General features: G+C 43.9%; 1 protein-coding gene across 6 annotated transcripts in view; it reads left to right on the top strand.

Annotated features, from left to right (window-relative positions):
• Positions 1-11,991, top strand: part of PRRC2C (proline rich coiled-coil 2C) — a 1,565,218-nt gene extending 1,553,227 nt beyond the window's left edge. For 4 of the 6 annotated variants that reach the window (XM_069641251.1, XM_069641250.1, XM_069641252.1 and 1 more), the window contains one exon: positions 9,717-11,991. In XM_069641251.1, coding sequence (XP_069497352.1) covers positions 9,717-9,974 — 258 coding nt within the window. In that variant the 3' untranslated portion in view covers positions 9,975-11,991. The remainder of the gene's footprint in view (positions 1-9,716) is intronic. The other 2 variants (XM_069641254.1, XM_069641253.1) reach the window with 1 other exon arrangement.
• Positions 11,992-15,540: the final 3,549 nt, after the last annotated feature.

Here is a 15,540-nt window from a genome sequence, read left to right as displayed (position 1 = left end):
ACCCTGCCCCCCACTGGTGGACACTGGGATGGATAAGTGCACGACGATGATATCGTCACAGCAGGCGGACCTCCACAACCGAGAACATTCCCTCCAGCTGAGGTGGGATCCATCCATTCCATGGTTGCCAAAGCCTCCAAACTTTTCCAGCTTCCGTCCGAGGAAACCAAGGAGGAGAGCTTCCTGTACCAGAGGCGAGAGGCAAAGAGGAAGACTATCATGGCGGTGCCCCTCCTGGACGACGTGTGCGAGGAAGGCCTGGCCCTCTTGAGGAATCCTTGCACGGTCCTGGCCAAACGGGATAGGCTGGAGTAAAAGTATCAGGTGCCTGAGTCCACTCCCCAGTGTCTGCAGTCGCAGCCATCACCGACTAAGTGGTTTCGGCGACCATGAGGAAGAGATTGTCAAACCTTTCCTTATCTTCAGTTCCTCCGGACAGCGAGGGGAAGAAATTGGGCGCCATGGGGAGGAAGGTTATTTACACCGCAGCGTCAACCAACCATCAAATCTACCAATGCGCTGGCGATCCTGGCCAGGTACGACAGGGAGCTGTTATTATAAGCTGGGCCCGATTCTAGAGTTCCTGCCTGATGACAAGAGAATGGAGGCGATTGCCATCTTTCCAGGAGGGAGAGGTGGCTTTGGACCATGCCATCACAGTAGCGCTGGACATCGCTGACGCAGGTTTCCAGCAGATGGGGAAAGGTGTCTGCCTGCATCGTCAAGGCTAGTTGAAGGTCACAAATTTCCAATAGGAAGTCCAAATGAGGGTGCTGGACATGCCCTTTGACAGAGATAACCTCTTTGGGAAGGCTGCCGACGAATCCCTGCACATGATCAAGGCAGATAAAGAGAAGGCTCGTGCACTGTGCATTCTCCAACAGTACCGCTCTTCCTTTTGCGATCCGTTTTGCGACGTGGTGCCGGTCTCCGATTATTACTCTTTTGAGGGTCACAGCCCGCAGATTCTACCATACTTGCTAGCCTTGGCCAAGGTCTGACTAGCGCAAGCCTCCATCAAGGTGAATCTGGCGGCTTTCTCCCGCTACACCAGGTCTCCAGGAAGGTCTTCACCTTGGTCTCATCTACTCGTGAAGGAGTTCCTCAAAGGGCCGTTTTGATCTTGCCCCCCTGTGAAGGCCCGGCGTGGGAACTCAACGTGGTGCTGTCGATTCTTAAGGGGGCTGGGGGGGGGGCTCCCTTCGAGCCTATGGATCAGGTGTCTTTCAAGTTCCTCTCGTGGAAAACTGCTTTCCTTGTGGCCATCACCTCTTCCAGGAGAGTGGATGAGATCCAGACATCCTGCAAGAGGCCATATCTGACTTTCCATGAATCGAGGGTGGTGCTGCGGACAAACACAATGCTGAAGGTCCCGTGGGAATCCCGCCTCAACGAGCCTTTGGTGTTGCCTGTGTTTTTCCAGACAGAAGTTTTCGTAAGGGCCTTGCACTTGCTGTATGTTGCTTGTGCCCTGAAGTTCTACGTGACGAGCACAAAGATTTTTCAGAAGACTTCTCAACTGTTTGTGAACTGTGGTCCTGTGAACCATGGAAAGGCCTTGTGCAAGACTTCCATTTCAAGGTCGCTCTCCGGCTGCATCACGCACTGTCATCGGTTGGCAAACCGACCGCTGTCCAGTTGTCAGAGAACCCACTCCACCAGAGCGATCACTGCGACGACATCTGCAGGGCTGCTACGTGGAAGACACACACATAGTCTCAAAGTTCAACTGTGTCGACAGGGATTCCAGGGAGGAGTCCAGAGTCGAAGAAGCAGTGCTATGCAACCTGTTTGCTTAAGGTTAGTCTGTTGCAGATGTAATAGTAATTGCTTCTGTTGAGCCTTGCCACCTCCTGTGGTTTTGTAATGTTCTACTGCTATGTATTTGTTATTCATGAGTATGTGAATCCGTGCCAGACCCCATGCTGGAGAAGGAACAATTTACTTACCTGTAACTATTGTTCTCCAGCATGGGTCTGGCGCGGATTCGCATTCGAACCCTCCCTCCGACCCCTCTGCAGCTCTTCTTGATCATACTGCCAATTTACGTACTTCCCAAATCTGGAGGGGGCTGCCAGAGGAGGGGTTTAGGGAGAGGACTGTCATTTTATTGGGGCAGTATGACCCAGAGGACAGTGATTGGTTTAAAGGAGAAATCAGTTTGTAAGTGAAAGTGAAAGTTTTTTTTCTTTTACCGAGGGTTCCCGGCCTAACGGGGAATATTCATGAGCATATGCAGGGTTGGACTGGCCGCATCGGCCAGTGGCAGGTGACCTTTGAGGACCTGGGGGGCAGTTTTCATGAGGCTACCCCAGGGCTGTTTTTTTTGCCAGTAAAATGTTTAGTAATTTTGGTAAAACACATGCAGCGCGAGTCTGCGACTCTCAGAGTGTCTCACTCTCATCGATTTTGAAGATAGAGAAGTGTGTGTGCCGTGGGCGGCTGCCTGGGTGCGGCCTGAGCAGCTCGCCTGAGGCTCGGGGCCAAGCCAGCATCAGAAAGGAAACTGAGACGCTCTCTAGGGGGGTGAGGGGGGAATTCCAGCCATGTTCCCAGGGGCTGGAGCCTGGAGCAAGCTGGAGGAGCTGCCTGGTGCGCTGCTGGAAGCATAATTATTCATCAAAGCAAGGTAACACGTTGTTACCTTGCTGTGATGATTTGCAATTGCAAATTGCATGCATGCATGCATGATGCATCAGGGACGGCCGCCGTCACCAGGCCGGCGGCGGCGCAGCAGGTGGTGGCCCGGTGGCCGTGCGTGCTCCTGTGATGATTGATGAAGTCCTAGTCAAGTGTTAATACAATTGCGAACACCGCACCGGGCCCGGGCGGCGGCCTAATGCTACTGTCTCTGCAGCAGCAGAGCTGGCTGGGCTGCTCGCCTGCAGGGCTGGCTGGGCCGGGGGTGGGGCTGAAGTAAGTTCACACAACAAGTTCCTTTCAACTTTGCAAGAACTAACAACAACGTGTAGCCCTGAAAAGTTGAAAGCAACTTGTGCCTGGGGCTGGGGGCCGATGCAGACTGTATCGCCACAATTAAGTCGGTGGACAGGACACGTGACTCTCTCTCTCTCTGAGAATAAAGTGGGCCTCCCCTCCTCACCCTGGGCATTATTTTTTGGACACCCGACCCCATGCCGAGGCAGCCAGTGCCAAGTTGACGTGACGACGACGAGGAGGACACACACGCACCGCAGCACCAGCCCAGCAGGCAGGCGGCAGCAGTCAGAGACTCGGGCCACGGCCCGAGAGAAGACAGTGACCGTCGACCGAAGTGAGTGAGCCAGCCTGAGCCCAGCAGCAGCAACACCAACGGGCAGGCAGCAGTTGTTGACCGGCGCTGAGGCTACACTTAAATACAGAAGAGTCGACTACTCTCTAGACCGTGAGGTAAGAAACATTGATTGATCCACACAGGGCCTATGCTTTAAGGCAAGCATTTAGCACTTTTTCTGCTAAATGACGACTAGGCCTCATACAAAATGTACGAACACCTCTCTATACACACCCCAGCACCCACCTTTCGGCAGGTCCTGAACTCATCACTCGCCCATCACTTCACCCCATGTGCACTGTCACCTCTCTTCCAATTTCCCGCCCCACCACCCCATAGTACACCAACCCTCGCCTACTCTCCACTCCCCCGACCATGACACCACCCAGCCTGAACTCCCAATTCACTCCGAGACATTGCCCTCCCTGTACTCCCAACTTCCCCACCCTGCCTGTGCTCCCATGGATCTGACGCTCTCCCACACCCACCCCTCACCTTCCCTACTCTCTCGCATGAATCGCATCCCATCTCTACTCCTAACTTCCCCCCACTCTGCCACACTGTCCTGCATGTCGCGCGTCTCTCTAGGTTCCCAACACACCCCACCAGCTGAGACCTACCTGTGCCTGCCCCCGCCTCTCCTCGAATATACCACACCGCTCCAACTGCCACACACCGTGCCCCAACTCTCTCTCACCAACCCCTCCCGATTTCCCCCATTTTCCATACCATCCCCTCCCGCCTCAGTCCCTCCTGCTAGTACTCCATACTCTCAACACTTTATCATCATCCCACTGCCTCCCACAGCACATCTCAATCCACTCTTGGCCCCACTAACACCTTGCTCCCCACAGTTGCCTCCTCCCGACAATGTCTGCCCACTCCCGCCTTTTCGCACCCCGTTACTCTCAGTTCCTTATCTGCCCGTTTCTTTCCGCGCCTCTTCCCATCACCCTGCGTCCGCCACATCCCTGATTAGTTCCTTCTCCCTCTTCCAACAGTTTGCCCCCTCTTGTCTGGCCCACCATCCTCTCCCCCACCTGCTCCTTCCTCGGACCTTGTTTTTAAAGCCCTCCCCTTTTTCTGACCCCACACCTGTTTCTAATCCACACATGTTTCTAACCCACCCTGCCCAACTGTTTCTAACCCCTCCCGCCCCACCACGTTTCTGATCCCTACCTGTTTGTCTGACACCTCTCATTCCTTGCCATGCTTCCTGGCCTATGTTCATTTCTGACTGTACAGTGGTCCATTAAATTCCTAAAGCTATATTAATGCAGCTTCCCCTCCTTTCATGCTGCTCTTCCCACGCCCCCCGCCCCCTCACTCATATGCACCTCTGCCCCTTTTTTCAATCATTTCCTTCTCTTGACTCCTGCCCTCCACCTTGCTCTCCTGCCTATTCCTTTTCCGCATGCCACACTCGGCCCCCTCCTTTTTCTACTCTCCATCATTTCGTCTCCAAGGTCCTTCATTTCACCCCTTACTCCTTCACTCATATGCCTGCCTTAATTCCCTTCCCTAAACATCCTTCCCCACCTCATCCTCGTCGAGTTTGGCTTCTCCCTGTTTTCGAGTCCTCTCCCCCAAACCTACACACTTTACTTACTCGGACTGCTCAGTCTTCTTGCTCTCCCCCATCTTCCTAAACTCTCATTCCCGACACTCCCTCAAACTTAACAATTCACCCGGTCTCATTTCCAATGCCCAGGTTGCCTCACCCATCACCCCTAACTAGTCCCCTCTTTTGCTCTTTGTCTCATTATGAACACACTTAAAACAGCCACTGCAAGAGACTTTACGTTTCATTGCGGTCCAGACGATGGCGTGCATGCTTCCTGAACTAATGTAAACGTAGCATTGGATATGTTAATGTTATGTAGACATCCACGTTCTGTATACACAACTGTTAATTGCTTTCTCTGACACAAGCATTGATTTCCATGGACGGGCCACACCGGTGGCACTCTGCTCTGGCTCTTTCAAACAGTAGCATTTTAGTTTAAGCTGGTGTTCTTAAAGGCCATTGATGTGCAGCATTTGTATGAAAAGAAACAAACAGTGTGGAATTTGTTTTCTGGGTTTAACATATTTGATAAGCGGTGAGAAGCCGTGTGTGCTGTTGTGTTCTCTATAATCTGGCCATGCACTCTCGCTAGCCTCGACAAATCGCGTCTTGCCTTCAAACGTGTTCCTGTTGAGTCGCAAGTGTCACTGCATCTGTGGCTCCCCCAGCAAGTTACGACTCCATCCATTGCAGCCTGATCACTTATTTATTATGGCTGGCTACTTTACATTTTTTGGTGAAAAGTTTTGTAATTTATTCGTCTTTCTTGTTCTGCGTTTGTTTTTGCCATATCCCCACGTAGTCGCATGTTGTTTTAGGCCTGCCCGCTTTTACTTAAGTTGACCCAAAATATATATCACTAAAAACGTCATTTGGTATTTTAGAAACATTAGTTGGGATGCTGGTGGGCAAAGGGGGGCTTTAGAGAGCAGTGTGTTCTGTTTGTGTTGTTGAGGGCAGCCATCCTTGATCACTACGCTGCACGGACGCGCATTTTAGAAGTGTTTCCTATCTGTGCATGAATGACTGTGCACTGAAACGGATGAGCTTGGGTGCAGCATGTTAACGCCTCACCTTCTTTCACGAGGCCACTGACTTTCTTGCACAAGTAAAAAGTTGTGGCCAGACTTGATTTTACAACTTGCTCTTTTAAATGTCTTTGTGTGGAATAATTCATGTTGCCTGGGCAAGGTATGATGTTTTTCTTTGTGCTAGTATAATGGGGCACCCAAGTTCCATTCCGTATAGGGCCATTTTACAGAATCGTGCAATGGTGCTTGCACTTGGACAAAAAAATGACCCATGTGCAAAAGACATTTTCTTTCAATGCATCTTTGCACCAGGGCAAATTCTGCACCAGTGCTGGGACTATGGCAAACATTGCCTTGGTGCAGAAATGCATTGGAAGGATATGTTTCTTGCACTGGGGCAATTTTGACCATTTATTTATTAGCCATACTTCTTTTTTCACTTGCACTGTGCAATCATTCTCTACGGGGCCTGGTTTACAAAGCATGTTGGATTGTGCCATTGTAAAAGGCTGTTTATCAGCCCCATGTTCTTGTAACACAAAGACTGGTCCATGCTGCTTTTGCATTTTACCTTTGTCAGTGTCAGAGCCCGGTTCCACAGAGGTGTAGATGTTAGTCAGACTAGTGTTTGCCAACAGCTATTAGGACCGAAATGAGGCTTGTAACGTGGTATAGAGCTGACTGTCTTTGCTTTTTATGCATTTTCAAATTTCACGCACAAGCTTATAAAATGTCATGGCCAGCACATTTTTCACACATTTCCATGCCCTTCAACAGGGAAAATATTAGTTCCACAACTGTGAGCTTATGTCCAAAAAAAAGGTTTCTTATTAAGCAGATGAGTCATTGCACACGCATTATGCAATGTGAGTGATGAACACGTATGGTACCAACAGCAATGTGCTAGTTCTGAGCCCAATTAGAAGAGTTTCAAGGGCCGAGCAATACAGGCCATGGGCTTCACACTGCACCTTGGTCCCCGCATCTGTGGGGTCCAATGTCTCACCGAGCAGTGGGGTGCGCGCCCGAAACTGCTCCAAGCGAGCGGGGTTACTTGTGTAGCACCACTGTGCACTGAATCAAAGCACACGCCTCTGTCCTGTAAATAGGTTTCCTCACACAAGGCATTTATGAAGGTCTGTCTGCATAGTAAACCATGCACTTTGATGTATTCTTAACAGTGCTCACAGCCCAGTTATATCTCAGAGTATTTAATTCGACAACCCCATTATCTAAGTACCTCCAGCCAAGTGGAATGGACATCCTACAGGCACAAAGAATGGTCTCGGACACTACAAAAGCGCTTACTGCACAGTCACGAAATTTTGATTCTGTGTATTCTGTAGCTGAAAAATTTGCAGAATGGGCCAACGTGGGCTTGGAAGAGAGAGGCTATGATAAAGGAGTGGAAACTGCACTTCCAGAGGGGAGAGTGTCCCACATAAAGAGGATGCCTGGTATGAATGCAAGGGATGAGCCAATCACCTTGGCTAAAGACCGGTTTAGAGTTACATAATGCCATTATGGACAACATTCTTCAAAGCCTAACTAGTCGTTTTAAAACCCACTCATCTGTTGCCGCAGATATAGCTTGCCTGGATCTCAAAAATGTCAATGAAAGTCTACCTGACAATGCTCTTACAAATATTTGCTCCTTGCTTGAAAGACTCGATGACTCCATAACGCTACAGGGGTTAAGGGAAGAACTCTCAGACTTTGCAAGCAAGTGGACTAAACTGAGGAGGACACTACCAGAAGAGAATGCCTTTGAAGCCCTACATAGTGAAAATCCAGCACTACAAGATTTTGGAGAGCTACCTTTAGTACAGAAATGCAATACATGCCGTAACTGTGCAATATGTTGCTATGCAATTCTAAAAAGGTATTAACTTTTTAGTAGTGCTTACCGGCAATTGTATTTGGCATACAAGTTCATTTTGACCTTATCTTTCACACAGGTAGCATGTGAAAGAAGTTTTTCAAAATTGAAGAATATTAAAACCCGCCTAAGAAACCACCTCTGCCAGGACAACCTCGAAGCTTTTATGCTCCTGTCTGGAGCGTAATGTGCTTGCCCAATTGCAAAATTTGGACATAATCAACCTGGTTGCACATAAAAGTGCATTGTTGCAGGAACTCTTGATTGAGTGATTTTCATTAAGCTGGAAGCAGGATTTCCAGGAGCTGTGGACCCTGTCACAGAACTGTATGCAAATATGTTATTTTATGAGTTGTGTTGTTATTGTGTCATCATTTGGCTGTACTGCTTATTAAATGCAACTTTATTTTCATTACTGGTGTCAACGAGTAGACCTGCTTTGAGTCTGGTTCTGCAAAATAAGTATTTCACTATTTTAAAAAGAACAAAAGGAATGTTATCACTTAAGCGTTTACTCAAAACATAACAACATGCAACAGACATATGAACCCTCCATAAGTAGCATTTTCTTTTAAGTCGTGAATTGACGTGATTCTTGGATGATGGTTTGAGGGCCATCTTTTTGAGGTGAGGGGTGGGCCACTTTTCTGAGGCGAGGGGTGGGCCACTTTTTTTGGGTGTCCGGGCCTATTTCTTGTCCCAGTCCGACCCTGAGCACATGAATCCATGCCAGAGTCATGCTGGAGAACAATAGTTACAGGTAAGTAACTTGTTCCTTCTGTTCTTTTCATTTTCTGCTTTTTTCATGATTTCTGGTTAGCCTCTCCCTTTCCATGGAGGGAGAGCGTGTTAATCTATTCGGAGCACGTGTATTTATTAGGGTTCAAGTGCTGGAGAATAACCAAGTTACTAACATGTAACAGTGTTTCTTCAGTGTTGGAATTGTTCATAGATTTTCATGTAGCCATCCCCCTTTGAAGCTGCTGGATTCACAGACTTGCTATCTTATCTGCCAACCGTCTTTTTTGAAGAATTTGAAAATGGCTATGAGGAGGAGCTTATACCCGTTGCCCTCATTGGCCACAGGATAAATTGCCAAAAAACAGTTTGACAATGCAAGTGAACATTTTTTGTTTATTATTACTTTACAATTCCAAGTGTTCCATGCCTGAAGTCTGAGAATTATGAGCATATGAATTTATTAAAACTTGAAACTGTTACAGCTAAGTAACCTATTTTTTCCAGACTACGAATGGGCAATAGTCACTATGTGAGTAACTGATATTCATTTTGCCAAGTTCAAAACTTAACCTCAGAAAAAGATACAATGTGGTGGTTTTAAGAAAGTGCATAGTAATGTAAGTGTGGTTTCTGTGCTGAGTCAAGTTATTGCTCTTTGCCCATCATGATAGAACTATGCACAAAAGGTGTTCATCTTCACCACCATTGTTTTCCTATCACTGTCGTGTTGGCCTGCACTGCTGGTTACACCTGTTCATCTTTCGGCATTGCAAGCTAGCGTGCAATATTTTACAGGGATGTTTCAAACTTTCCCATGTAAGTTATTTGTCTAAATAGAACAGTCAGTTGCTGCTTCATCTGACTTTGTAGTTTGTCCCAATAAATTCACTTAAAAATAGTTTTGGAGAGGCCACAGATTCTCTGGGATACGTAGATGTGGATATGCACAATGGATATTAAGTATGGTTTTATATACATGGATATATAAGTACAGATATGACATGCTCTATGTTCGGATTAAGGTGCATTCAATCTGCCATGTTAGATCTGTTCTTGTGCTAAATCGTATGTACGCGTTTTCAATATTTCAAACCACCATTTTCGGGTGCAAACACCAATTTAAAGGGCCAGAAATTAACAATTTTGGATGTGTGTGTGTGTAATAATTGCTTTATTCACCTACCTGTTTTACAGAATTTCATTTCCCTCTTATTTCCTTTGAAGGCTAAACAGAGAGCAGAGGTTCTCCAGTCCACGCAAAGATTTTTCTCTGAGCAACTGAACAAACTACCAGGAAGCAAACCACCTAAGACAGATGTCAACGAGCCAAGACTGCCAGAGGCTTTGCCCAGCACCCCCATTGTGGTGACAGAGAAGGTAGAAGACAAACCCACCACAGTGCCGCCAGCAGCCCCAACAAAGCCTATTCGAACAGGACCAATAAAACCCCATGCAATTAAACCAGAAGAAACAAAATCCTAAATTACCTGTGGTTAGCGCAGTGTATCCCTTACTGTTAGGGTTTGGATATTTTTAATGGTAAAATGCAAAATTGAAATGATGGCAGCAGGCTCCAAAGGCTAAAGGAAGGAATAGCACACATGGTCTCCCTCAACCATGTCTTTGAGCAAGCGTAAGCGGCACATGAGTTGTTGACTTAAGCATTCCTGAAGATCCTGTAGTTGAGTTGGTAATGTGTAATTTACAATACTTAACTAATGCTCTGGTTTTGTTGCCGATGTGACCTGGTGTTCGTGAATGGTTTCTATATAGGCTGTGTCCCTATATAGTAAAGAAATTCTGAGTTCACATATGCGGGTCTGCCAGCAGGTGGGGCGATCTTCATCAACTTCGAGACTGCCATTGGCGGGCATGACCTTCCGTTCGAGGAATACATAAAGGCTCAGTTGACCTCTGAGTTTTCTGCTTTTATTTAAGGAGATGCGATGCTTTATTAATTTTGTTTTCACCAATGAACTGAGTTTGAGGAAGTACCAGTCCCTTTTGTAGACGAACATCAAGAAAATGTACATAATTATTCCTGTTGACCAGTTAATTTCTGCACTTTGTTTGTCCTTAGTAAAGGCACTGTTTGGCGGTTACTTATGTCTTTGTTTTAATTCTAAAGCGATGGACATGTTTTTAAGTAAGCACCTATCTGATTCCCCCATTACTAGAATGGCTCCGTTTATTACTACCCACTAAAAGGGCATTAAGATACAGTATCCACTAGTCTATTGAAGAGTTTTCAAGGCTGTTCACTTTGTTTTTGCTCTGTGCAACTCTTCTTGACACCGGTATTTAAATTACATGAAACATTTGAAACTTGCATTTTGCTGCATAGTGTGCAGAGGTGTGTTCTTGGCACTTATCAATTAAGATAAAAAGAATGTTTTATCCCATGTCTCCTTCAAAAGAGAAATTGAACGCTGCACAGCAAGGTCATGCTTGAACTCCCCGGAACAGTAAATGCCAGGAATGTTTGTCCATTGAGGTGACAGTGCTGTGCATACCCTAGACGAGGCCGCACAAGGAAGTTAAACAACCACTCAGCAACCTGTGAGATTGGTATTACACATTGCGTCATGTTGACTTTCAGGGGTCAGCATGCTTTTGGTCTGAAGTAGCTATTTTATAAAACAAAAGGGTTTTTTGTGCGGGCCGTAGGGTTTCGTTCTAAATGGAAATAATCAATACTGTACACTTCACTGGATTTCCAGCTTGTCCTCGCAGTTCATTTTTTCTTTGAAGGTTGAGAACTATACATTTGTTTTAGGGGGATTTTGCGCTGAAAGTCTAATCAAGTGAAGAGAATGCCTTTTTTAAATAAAATGAAAAGTTGTAGCCTCATATTCTAGTTGTAGGACAATAATATACCATAATTCAGTGAATGTAAAATAACCCTGTACCGCTCTCATACCAAGTAGTGGCTGTGCTAGACCAGACTGTTTTAAATGATAATGTTTGAGAAAGCTCTTTTGCTTTCTTTCCATAAGACGGTTTAGGTAGATAATGACATGTATCGCATCACAGTCAATAAAAAGTTGGGCATTTTTGTTACTTTTCCTTTTTTAATCCAAGAGCAAGCTGAACGTATTCTGTATAATTTTGGTCACATAACTGCAGAGGCATCCTAGGTTTGTTGCATCTACATTGGCTGATGGCCTATGCAGGTTATCCCTTTTTTGTACACATAAAAATATATATAAAATATATATGTATAATTTGGATGTTTTTGTTTAGTTTATTTTTTCCAGACTAGCTGTGATGTCAACTTTTGATGGGAGTGAGGAAGGGAAGTATGTACTATGTTCGCCTGCTTATATATTCAGTTGGCATTGTACAGAGAATTTAACAGCCATATTGGTCTAGAGAAAATGTTAAACTGCATTTTTTCCATCTGTACAGGGGTGTTAACGCAATGTATGAAATATGTATGGTCTTTATTTACATTATCTCGGTTTGATTACAAAAACTAATAAAGTATTCTCTAAATAAATGAGCGTGCTTGTTTGCCTTTTCATTAGCAATTGGTGCAAATTGACAAAAGCAGCAGTTAAAGCAATTGGATATTCATTTGCACCATTTCTGTATAAACTTGTGTTTGGACCTCAAATGAGGTATGCAGCGCTGTGCACAATCCAGATATTGGGTCTCATTACGAGTATGGCAAAGTGGGAAACAATTGGCAGGTACTGAATTACCGCCACTTTTACCACTTGACCATAAAAAGAGTAATGCCCTAGAGTGTGGGATTTACCTGAAGAATCATGCTAGAGTTAAATCCTGCCACTTTGCGCTGAAAATCAGTGTAATAACTGTGGCAGTAATTGCACCATAAATGCTTCATAAAGTCCAATAGACTCTACAAAAATGGGAATTACCTCTGCCACCGCCACTTGTAATCTGGCAGTAATTCTGCCGGACCAAGTGGCGTTAATGGTAATCCCGATTTACTGCCGGAATACCGCCTACTCATAATTTTTTATTTTTTTATTTTTTTATTTAAGTGTCTATGGTTTATTTCAAACCTTTCACATCAGTAAAACATTAGATTTCATTAAGTTTCATTAAGAGATCTGTCATAATGCAATCACATTGAATTTACGAAGAAACGATTTGCAGAATAAATGCTGATAAATGGTAATAAAATGTTAGCTACAAATTAACACAATGACTGAAAATCAAAAAATTAAATTAATTAAAAACCTCCTTTTATAATCAAATGGAGTACTTAAGGTAATTTTCTGTTGCTAACAGTATTAAATAAGATAAAATTGTTAGGTCAATAGTTTTAGGTGACGAGTAAATATCGAACATTGGTTCAGCATAGCCTTTCATTCACTCGAGTTCATTGTTTGTGATGTATTTCCCTCATCAATGTGATCAAGTCTTTTTAGGGTGTTTTCAAAGAATTTGACTGTTGCGAAGTTTATTTTTGGGGATTGGCAGGTGTATATTAAACTCCACCATTTCTCCGCATCTAGATCACATAAGTCAGTGATATTACTTGCTAGAAAAAGGGTTCGCAAGTCTCCTAATTCTGGACAGAATAGCACTAGATGAGTTAGAGATTCTTCGCCTCTTTTACACAGTCTACATTTTGTACATATTTTCTCTTTTGAGTATCTTGCTTTTGTCGTTTTGTTTCGTAAGATGTTTAATCTGAAACGTAATAACAGATCTCTTTGTTTTGAACTAGGACATTTTTTCAAATAATCTGGTATAATAGACATCACACCACAGTTGGATTTCAAAAGTGTGTGTGTTTTCGCCGAAGCTCGTTTCGTTTCAGTGTTCGACCAATCCTCTGCCCACAGCGTTCTTTTTACAGCTATTGGTTTCTCCGTTAGAGTTTCGATTTTAATGCCAAATTCTGTCAGGGTTTGTTTATTTCCATTTTTCCAATCTTCTATTACTTTTTCCTCATAGTTATTGGAATTTCCCAGTATTTCAAATTGAGGAGGTGTCAGGTTGGTCATTGTTTTTCTGTACAACATCAATTGATTGTAACGTATATGTATGTATATTGATGTTAAGCCTAGTTCATGGCGGATTACCGAGATTGGAATCGCTTTTGGTATTGAAAGGACGGTTTTCCAAAAAAGACCTTCTAAAGTAGACCAGAATTTCTCTGGGATATTTGTGCCAGTTTCTGCTCCGTATATAAGTGTGGGAATTACTTTTAGCTTGTAGAATGTAATCACTGGACATAGAGAGAATTTTCCATATCTTTTATTGATGATGATTGCTTGGGCTGTTAGCTGTTTAGTCTTTGTCTTTAACATCTTTTTCCAGGGTTCTTCATTCTTTATCCCGCTTATTTGTAGCCCTAAGTATCTCATTTCTTCACAAGGTTTTATCCAAGTTTCATTCACTTTCCATTCTTCATTTTTGGTCTTTTTCCATCTTTTGTCACTGATTATTAATATCTCGGTTTTATCAGCATTTATTTCTAGGTCATTATTTTCTATGTATTTTTCAACCTGATTTAATGCGCGTTGTAGACCAATTTGTGTATGATCTAAGATTATCAGGTCGTCTGCATATAGCAGGTGATTGACTGATTTGCAGTTTAATCTTGGTGGAAAATACCTGATATTTCCAAAGCATTGTTGCAGGTCTTCAATATAGAAACAGAATAGGGTGGCTGCTAACGGGCATCCTTGTTTAAGGCCTTTTGTTGTTTTTATGGCCTCCGATAGATTTCCGACTTGATCCAATTTAATTCTTATTGAAGTTTCAGCATACAGTTCTTTTATTGCATTTAGGAGATCCGGAGGGCACCCTTTAGAAGCCATTTTTTCCCAGAGTCGGCTTCTGTTCACACTGTCGAATGCTTGTCTAAGATCTATACTGGCTATGTACAGTTTTTGTTTATTTGTGAAAGCTCTTCTTTTCATCAGGCCTAAGATCAGAAGATTTAAATTGCACCCCACATTTTCTACAAAGCCTGATTGTCTTTTGTCATAGGTATTCGAATCCTTTATCCATGTCTTTAATTGTTTAAGCAGAATTGTGGCAAAAATTTTCCCGACACAGTCTAATAAAGCGATTGGGCGATAATTTTTGGGATCCATTCTATTGCCTTTTTTGAATATAGGGACGATGATGGCCAGTTTCCAAGATCTTGGTATTTGTCCTTGCTTCACAATTCTCTTAAAGAGTCTTTCACAGAAAGTTGCCCATTTTTCTGGATCTTCTTTTAGCACTGCATTTGATAAGCCGTCTGGGCCTGGGGCTCTTGACGAGCTTGCTCTCTTGATTAGGGATTTTATCTCTTCCTTATCAAATTTAATTTCCCATGGGCATGATATTTCTTCTTTAATATTATTCTTCTCCATGGTTTGTGTCTCGTTGAATAATTTTGTAAAGTGTTCTGCCCAAACATTTTCTGGTATTGGATTCATGAGGGCTGCCATTGATTGTTTCTCATTTAGCAGGTCCCATAGAGATCTGCTATTTTTCCTTGATATTGCTCTTTGCATGGCTTCAGCATCTTGTTGAAGCAGTTTTGATTTATGGGCTTTTTGCCAGTTTTTGTATTTTTGTTTCCTTCTTTGGATAAGTTCTTTTAGGTTTTTGCTCTTTTCGTTTTTTAAAGCACATATATCTTTTCTTAGAAGTTTCTTTTGTGACGCTACTTCTGGATCATATATATGTAGCTTTCTGATTCTTGGTCTTATGTTTTTTTCATTGCTTTGTTTGAAGATCTGTAGTGATGTTTCATATTCTACGGACAATTGTTCTTTAGATTGCCATTTTTCTAAGTTTTTTAGCACAACATCGAAGTCTCTTTTTTTCAGCCTTAGTCGATTTAGGCCATGTTCTAGCTCTATTTTTGTGTCCCACATTCGATTTATTCGAGTCTTCGAGTGTAGAAATTCAGCAATGATTGGGTCGTGGTCACTATGGTTTGACGGTGATATCCTGAAGCTTTGTGCCTTTGCTAGTAATCGTTCACATACAAATATGTAGTCAAGTGTGTTACTTACGTTGCCATTTGACCAAGTGTTTGCAGGGGGAATATCGCCCTTCATATTGCCAT

This window comes from Ambystoma mexicanum, chromosome 1q (assembly GCF_040938575.1).
Source record: "Ambystoma mexicanum isolate Mex_15411 chromosome 1q, UKY_AmexF1_1, whole genome shotgun sequence".
Lineage (NCBI taxonomy): Eukaryota > Metazoa > Chordata > Amphibia > Caudata > Ambystomatidae > Ambystoma > Ambystoma mexicanum.
This window is presented reverse-complemented; position numbering and strand designations above follow the sequence as displayed.